The sequence below is a fragment of the Lacerta agilis genome, chromosome 4 (genome assembly GCF_009819535.1).
Source record: "Lacerta agilis isolate rLacAgi1 chromosome 4, rLacAgi1.pri, whole genome shotgun sequence".
Classification (NCBI taxonomy): Eukaryota; Metazoa; Chordata; class Lepidosauria; order Squamata; family Lacertidae; genus Lacerta; species Lacerta agilis.
In genome coordinates this window covers 21,871,056-21,879,832 of record NC_046315.1, presented here as the reverse complement: position 1 = coordinate 21,879,832, position 8,777 = coordinate 21,871,056, and the positions used below count along the sequence as shown (strand labels likewise).

General features: G+C 41.9%; 1 protein-coding gene across 1 annotated transcript in view; it reads left to right on the top strand.

Moving 5' to 3' along the window:
• Nucleotides 1-2,317: 2,317 nt before the first annotated feature.
• Nucleotides 2,318-8,777, top strand: part of CRYL1 (crystallin lambda 1) — a 34,874-nt gene continuing 28,414 nt past the window's right edge. The window contains exons 1-2 of the mRNA XM_033146297.1: nt 2,318-2,475; nt 8,079-8,186. Coding sequence (XP_033002188.1) covers nt 2,435-2,475; nt 8,079-8,186 — 149 coding nt within the window. The 5' untranslated portion in view covers nt 2,318-2,434. The remainder of the gene's footprint in view (nt 2,476-8,078; nt 8,187-8,777) is intronic.

The following is an 8,777-nucleotide window of genomic DNA, read 5'->3' as shown; positions in this document are numbered from 1 at the left end:
ATGTGGTAGTTAAAGGAACAGGAAGTAATGAAGGAATCACAAATCCATGTTAACTGATTTAAGTAGTTTCTGTAATTTTATTTTCTGCTCTCTCTCAGACCCCACACTTTGTTAGCTAAGCTGACAAGCTGCCTGATATCCAAAGATTTGTGCTGTGCATACTATGTACAAAAGCCCAATGCCTATTTTCAGAAGATTGGGGACTTGATCCTACTGCTGCTGTAGTGCATATAACAATTTTGTAAATACATGTCATTGTGCATGCATGACAGCTACCTCAAAAGTACCTCAGATTGTAAAGTGAATGTGGCTTACATTTTCAAATTAGACGGAAGCTGGTTTTAACAGCAGTGTTTCCCAAGAAAACTACATTGTAGATATGCATTGTGATTAACTTCATGTGTACTGTACACAGCTTCAGACACCACCAGTGGGAGTGTACTAAAGTAAAGGAAACAATAATGTGTATGCAGCTTTATTTTATGGGGCCAGCTTCTGTTGGTGTAGGAACATAGAAGCTTGTTATACATAATTCTGCCTGAGTAACTGAAAAGCTTCTATATGTCTATATATAGGAAATGTCCTCCAAAAACCTTTACCCCCCCCCCCTTCTAACACTAATTGGAAGGAAGAAGGTTCAGAGCAATGAATCACACAGAAATGCAAGGGGTAGTCTTCTCTGTGATAAATTAACCTTTTGCATCTCGGCATAGAGAATGACTGAGCGCTATAATCATACCAGCCTGACAGAGATGGCAGAATTGCCTACCCTCAACAGTGACCAGAAAGAAATAAAGTTAGAGTGAATCACTTTTGCAGGGATGTTGTAGACATCCTCCTTTGTGGTGGGGTACTTCTGGAATCACACAAGCCTTTAATTAATACAATGCATTTCTCATGGCACACTAATAGTTCTCATGTGGAACAGTTTGGGAATTACTGGTGTACGATAATAGTACATGGGACATGACAGAGCAAGGAAATATTTTCACAGCATTTAACAGAACTGCTTATATAGACAGATACACACACACACACACACACACACAAAGTAAAAGTAGGTTTATGTTTTTCTTTTAAACATTTATACCCTGCCCTTCAAAAAGAATTACTTGGGCCAGTTTACAGTAACTAATTAAATATAAAAGTACCTCAAAATGCAAAATACAATTTTTTTAATGGCCTTCTAAGCCCTCTGAATTTTGTAGACAATGGGACAATTTATGTGGGCAATGGAAAAATGAAATGGAAGGAAAGGAACACTGCTTCCATTTCATACTATATGGCAAAAGTCCATAGAAGCCCTGTTGAGGGTGCCTATCTCTGGTCTCTCAGAGTAAATATTGACTATTTAGTAGCATATCACTTTCTCCTTCCTCTGTCTCAGCAGGGGAATAAGGGGATTTGTTTGTGTATCCTCTTTCCCTGAGTAATCAGTGGAATTGAAGTCTTTCAGTGTCCCTCCCACTTCCAGCAGTATCTGCAACCATAGGCATGTCTACTCAAAGTCCCATTGAACTAAATGGCTCTTACTCTCAAAAAAACATGGATCACAGCCAAAATACTGGAATTGTTACCAATATGACTTTCCCCTTGGAAGCACACCTTGGCTTCCACCACCTGAGGCAGCGTCTGCCTTATGGATGGGCTGTCCCTGAATTTGTCTACCGTAATCCTCTTTTAAAGCCTTTCAACTTGGTGGCCATCACTGCCTCCTGGGGGGAGAGAAAAAGGTGGTGGTGGGTTCTCCCCCCCCCTCCAGCCTTTCAAATACCGCAGCCAAGGAGGCCACCACCCCAACCCTTGGGATGGAGTCCCTGCAAAGTGGCCCTGATGTGCAATCCTTCCCAAAGAGACACAGAGAGAGAGGTGAGTAAAGCAGCACCTCCTGCCGCCTTTTCTGGCTTGTGCATGCGCTCTCTCTTTGTGGGACCCCTCACAGGGCCCGATCCTCCGAGCCGCGCAGCACCACCCAGAGAGAAACGGGAGAGGAAGCCATATACAGTATATGGATGCATGGCCATGAGGGCAAAGCAAAGTCGCTGTGGAATCTCTCTCTCGGAACTGCCCGCCCGCCCCGCCGACTTCCTTCTACAACGAAGCCAGGAAGAAGCAAATGAACCCTTCCCTCGCCCCCCCTCCGCCGAAAAGCCCCAGGCGCCCACCCGCCCCTCTTTCCCCTTGACCCGGGTAACCTCCATCCGGAGACATTCCCTCGAGCCGCCGCTTGGGGCACCCGGGGAGCCAATGGGAAGTGTTCTTATCTGGGAGCCAATGGGAGTGGCCGTGACATCCCTTGCAATTGGGGGGGTGGCGGGGTGGGGAGGAAGCGCCGCCTTGAAAAGGGAGCCACTGGCCCACGTTCCCCCCTGAGTGGCTTTTCCCGGGTTCTCCTCCTCCTGCCGTGTGAGTGCTGCAACCTGAGCTTGGCACGATGGATCCCGTGCAAGAGGGACGTGTTGTGATTGTTGGCAGGTAATGACGAGTGGCTCTCCTGTTGGCTCGGAGAGAGGAGGGAGAAGGGTGTTTCACTCCGGGAAAGGGGATCCTGTGCCCCCTTTCCCCCCAGGAAAGCGCGAAGGGCGTGGAACCTGCGTTTTAGTTGTGGGATCTTCAAAGCCACCAAACCACAACTTTTTCATTGGCATTTGCTGTTGCTGCAGCAAGGTGTTTAAAAAGACAAAACAAATGAGTAACTTTACTGCGTGTGAATAGAACACTTATCTAAGCCATTTAATCTGTTTGCGTTGTCTGTACAGATTACTTTGAAACACATGGAGCTAAAGGACATTCTAGGTGAATGGCAGCACGGGAAAAAGTCCATTGCCAACATGGAAATTCAAAGTGGGGTGTGTTTTGGAAAGCTTTTATAAGCAGTGAAATGTAGATTTTTGCCAAGATAATTTTACTTGACTGAAATCTGGATATCCTTCATGTATTTATGTTCAGGTTGTATGTGTTGTTCTTTTTTTCTCCGTCTAAAATAACTGCATCTAATTAAAGTAACAGGAAATGTACCTAAAATTAGTGCTACTGTGTGTGCTTGCTTATAATTAAGAAAAAAAAGCCCTGCTGGATCAGATGGAAGGCCTATGTAGTCCAGCATTCTTTTCACTTGGTGGCTGATCAAGTGTCTATTGGAAGCTCACAAATGGCTTTAAAATATATATGCCTCTGTTTTCCCCGTTTAATAAGGCCTAAAACTCTGGCTTGCTTATTTTTATAATTGAATGTTTTCGCCCCTGTAAAGGGACCTCGACGCTTGCTCCATACGCAGTCTTGCTGCCCGACTGCAGAACGTAAGAGGTGTGAATTGTGTTCGGAGCATGTGCCTTTTACAGTTGTTGCATGCTGTTAGACTAAGGCAGCAGCTAGGGGCTGCACTCAGTTATGCATCGGTCACCAGTGGTATGTAGAGGGTAAGGTCAAACTTTGCCCAATGGTAGCACCAACTGGGAAACCGCTTAAATGTCGGAAATTGGAACACTAGCACAGAACAAAGGTCAACCAGCAATTCTTTCTGTGCTAGAGGTTTGTTGGTAGTCTATTGAGGCTACTGCACTGTGGACTATGAATTGCTGTCAGATATGTGATTAAGAGAGACTCTTGTAAACTAAGTCAATGAAAGTACATGTTTGTTCTGAATATTGAGTGTATGTCTGAATAAAACTGAAGTAGATGACCTCTGTACCATTAGTAACCTTCATGTAGAATTGCACCCAGTATTGTTCCTGTATCCTGTTAACTGATTAAGAGAACAAGTGATAAACAAATCATGTTTATTGCCAATTTTTAACACAACTATTATTGTATGAAAACAAAGTACCATTGAAATCAGTAAAACTACAAGGAAAGTGTGTGCTCATCCATGCTTTTATATGTGGAAAGCTTTAATTTACTATGGTGATTATGGCAAAAAGTGTATTGTATATACATTTTCTTTTATAAGGAAAATACTGACAATATGATCAGAGGTTCAAGTAAGCCTTTTCTGAAGTCTAAAAGCATTTTATGGAAATGCTAATACATTGAATTATAAGCCATATTCAAGAAAAGATGGTACCGTAACAGTTATTTGTCCGAACTCCATCTGTATGGGTAATAATTGCTCTGTAAATTCTATTTCAGTTATTCTAATCTAAAACATCTTATCTTCCTAGTTTAGTATACAGTATTGTAGTGTAGATAGATAGCTTACTCAGCCACATTTGCAATATACTTCCACATTTTTTTGTTCCGATTATCTCCATTGCTGCCTTTTACTTGCAGATGTTGAGATCTGCAAGATTCCTGGCAAATATAACTTGACCATGCCTCATTGTCCCCAGTTATAAAAAGAGATAAATACTTCCTTATTTTGCTTAGTTATTGGGCAATTCAGTTCCATTCACAATAATGTCAGTGCCCACCCAAGACATTTTATTGTCTGATGTGGAGCATGTGCTTAATTTCTAGTGAAAATGCATGGCAATTACAGTAATAGTGCAATCCTATGCATGCCAATTCAGATTAAGTCCTACTGAACTCAATGGGACTTTACTGTGGGCATAATCCAGTCCAATTTAAGCACATTTAGCTTGCAATTCTATACATGTTTACCTAGGAGGATAATATTATGCAAGGATTATATAACTTTCAAACACTTAAGAATATATGATAAGACTTTTGAAAAGCTTCTCAAAGATTTTCCCACTATCACATAAGAACAATAAAAACATGTTAATTAAGAGAGTGTTTTGCATCTCATGACACATTCTTGCATTTAAAATCAGTAGAGGTGTTTGCACAGACTGCCTGGCTGCAGAATAGAATAATATTTTGGGAATATTCTGTTCTGATGTCTGGTCTTCAGTGACTTTGATATGACACAACCTTTAATAACTTGTGACTTCATGTGGCCTTATCTTGCCTCTTTGAGAGTTTCCCCACTGCACTGGGAAACCCAGCCAGATGGGCAGGGTATAAATAAATTATTATTATTATTATTATTATTATTATTATTATTATTATTATTATTTTATTTTATAGTTGTGTATTGACAACATCATTTGGTTGATCTGAGGAATTCATGACTGCCATGCTCTCTCTCAATACATTGTGGAATCAACATATATCCTAAGTCCATTGAATCTGTTTATTGCCACAGAGAAATTGTTAGTGCGGGTTAATATAACAGTGTTGTCATGGATGGATCACTACCTGTTAAGATTTAGATTGCCTTTGGCAGTCTTTCCTTCACCCCCCCCCCCAATGCAGAGGTGAAGGACCTTTTGGGATGGTCTACTGTAAGACTTGTTGAATTTGAGAGATTCCTGCAAGTGAGCAATTTGCAAGGCACTTTGAGCACAAGGTCACTCACATTTTGATCCAAACTAGATGTGAGTGTTGATAAAGTTCTAGAGGAGGTTTCTAGAGCATTGGCCAGTCAAAGTGTATGGAATCATCTTCTGTTATTGTGGTTTGAGGATGTGGACAAGGCAACCGAAAGGATCTCAACTACAACATGTACCCTGTTTAGATTACCGTATTCCTTCAACTACAGTAATACAGAGACATGGAAAAGAATTTAGGAGTAGTCTCATATTTTTAAACATGGATTTTACTAGATCTTTACATGGAAGAAATAACAAAACAATAAATAAGAGCACATGAGTAGGGAGGTGATCAATACCTTTTTATGAGAGGGAGTGGTCCTTGCCTGTTTGAAGGAGGCAGTAGTAAAACCACTACTTAAGAAACCTTCCCTGGATTCGGAAAACCTAACTAACTACCAGCCAGTTGCTAATCTTCCTTTCCTGAGCAAGGTTCTGGAGTGAGTGGTCGCAGACCAGATCCCATTGCTTTTGGAAGAAACTGATTTTCTGGATCCATTTCAGTTGCGGGTTTGGCCCAGTTTTGGCACAAAAACTGCTTTGGTCTCCCTGTATGATGACCTCTGTTGAGAGAGAGAGAGAGAGACAAGGGAAACCTGTTCCTGTTAATTCTTATCAACCTCTCAGTGGCTTTAGATGCCTTCAACCATGGTTTCCTTTTGGAGCGAATGTCTGAACTTGGGGTGGGTGGCACTGCTTTGCGGTGGTTCCAGTCCTACTTGGATGGTCGTTTCCAGAGGGTGCTGCTTAGGGAATGCTTTTCAGGCCCATGGAACCTTCAGTGTGGGGGTTCTGCAGGGCTCAATCCTATTCCCCACGTTGTCTAACATCTACATGAAACCGCTGGGTGGGGTTATCCAGAGGTTCAGAGTACGTTGTCAGCAGTATAATGATGACACTTGGCTCTATTTCTCCTTTACATCTGCAGGTGAGGCAGTGGAAGTGCTGGACCAGTGTCTTGCCTCAGTAATGGACTGGATGAGAGCCAACAAACTGAAACTCAATCCAGATAAGACTGAGGCACTATTGGTGGGTGGTTCCCTAGGCCAGATGGGTGGGAGATTGCCTGCTCTTGATGGGGTTACACTTCCTCTGAAGGAACAGGTTTGTAGCTTGGGGGTACTCCTGGATCCTTTGCTGTCGCTCGAGGCTCAGGTGGCCTCTATGGCCCGGAGTGCCTTCCATCAGCTTTGGCTGGTGGCCCAGCTGCACCCCTATCTGGACAGGGATAGCCTAACTACTGTTGTCTATGCTCTGGTAATCTCAAGGTTCAGAAACTCTGTGCAGTTTAGCTGATCTTTGAAATGAGTATTATCATTACTAAGCAGTACCTAAGATAGAATTGCATAAAATATCATTTTCTTTAGAAAAAGAAAAAGAAAAAAAGTATTGACTCAATATGCAATACTTTAAAAGAAAATAAAAAGAATTGCCAAGAGGGGCATAATCTCCCAGATTCAATCCTGATATCTTTAGTCTCAGGTTTTTCAGGTAACAGGGCAGGGAAGAATCCTGACAGGCAAGAGAGCCATGATCAGAGTGTATAATAGTGGGCAAGGTAGATGAATAGCCTAACTTGGGGTAACACAATTTCATATTACTATATATGTTCACCTGAATGTTTCTGCATTCCATATGTATTTAGAGCAGGGGTCCCCAAATTAGGGGCCAGATGCGGCCCAATCACCTTCTAAATGCGGCCCATGGACGGTCTGGGAATCAGCGTGCTTTTACATGAGTAGAATGTGTCCTTTTATTTAAAATGCATCTCTGGGTTATTTGTGGGGCCTGCCTGATGTTTTTACATGAGTAGAATGGGTGCTTTTATTTAAAAAGCATCTCTGGGTTATTTTTGGGGCATAGGAATTCATTCATATTTTTTTTCAAAATATAGTCCGGCCGCCCACAAGGTCTAAGGGACAGTGGACCGGCCCCCTGCTGAAAAAGTTTGCTGACCCCTGACTTAGAGGGATGCTCTGTGTGCAGAATTTCAGGCCTGTAGCATGCAGAATAACCTACAGAATAGTGAAACAAGACTATTTTCAACCCAAGTCCATTTTGTTCAACATTCGCTCTCTGCTTAATAAACTTAGATGTTCCAAAAGTAGGGTGTGAGCCAATTTGCTTTGTAATATGCTGATTGGTCTGTTACGTTCTTCATTGCCCTATCAAAACATACTTTGAACTTCTGTTGCTGAATCTGTGGGTTGGTTAACTATATCCATATTCAGGTTGCTGCCTTCAACAAGTGCTGAAACAGGAAAACCTTATTTTGCTTCTGTGTTGTGGCAGGAATAGGTCTGTGAGGTGGATGAGCATAAGAGGTAGGGCCTCTTTTGTGGTGGCTCCACCACACCTTTGGAATTCCTCCCCAGAAATGCTGCAATGACAGCTACACTTCAGACTTTCCAGAAGACCTTAAAAACTCATTTGTTTCAGTTGGCCTTCCCTTGAGTAATCTATGTCCTGCTTGCTGGAAAGAGACTGGAATATCGTTATGTTACTGAAATTCCAAACTCTTTGTGGAATTTCTATGGAATAGATCAATAATTATTATTGATTTTTAGTAAAAAGCATTTTATATACTTGTAGTTTTTATTGCTGTAAGCTGCTTTGGAAGGCTTTGCCTAGAAAAGTGACATGTAAGTATTTTTAAATAAATAATAATAAAAGATTTGTGCTAAAAGTTTTCTCTTTTCTTCTTAGTGGACTCATTGGATGTAGCTGGGCCATGTTATTTGCTTCTGGTGGATTTCAAGTAAAGCTTTATGATATTGTACAAGAACAGGTAACAAAAGCCCTGGAAAAAATTGGGTAAGTCATTTGAGTTCCTTTAGCACTGATTAGTCAGGATTATAATTGTTTGAATACTGTGGTTCGCTTTTAGTTCTAAACAAGATGAAGAAGGGACCAATGGGATTTCAGGATGCATTCAGATTATCTGTTCAAGGTAGTGCTCAAATTATCGGATAAAAGGTAGTAGATCCTCAGTGAGACACACAAGCCCCGCTACCAACTCTCCAGTTTTTGATCAATTGTCCAATGTGTCCTCTATTGCCTTCTAAAAGCTATAGCAGGCAGGCAGACACACACACAGGCATAAATCCTTTTACTGTCACACAGCAGGCAGAGGCTTATCTCTGATTTTGGCACTTAGAAGGGAGATAGGGTGTCCTTTATCTCTGATCTTAGTGCTTAGAGTCTGACATTTCCATCTGGCTGGTCCCTCCAGCTTTCTTAAAGCAGGTACACAGAAGAGCTTATTTATTGCACTTATAATCCACCGTTTTCTCCAAGTAGTACATGGTGCACCCCTCTCCTCAGGTAATCCTTACACAACGACCCTGTGAGGTAGGTTAAGAGGTTGGGACTAGCCCAAGGTCACCTAGTAGGCCTGGGAGCAAT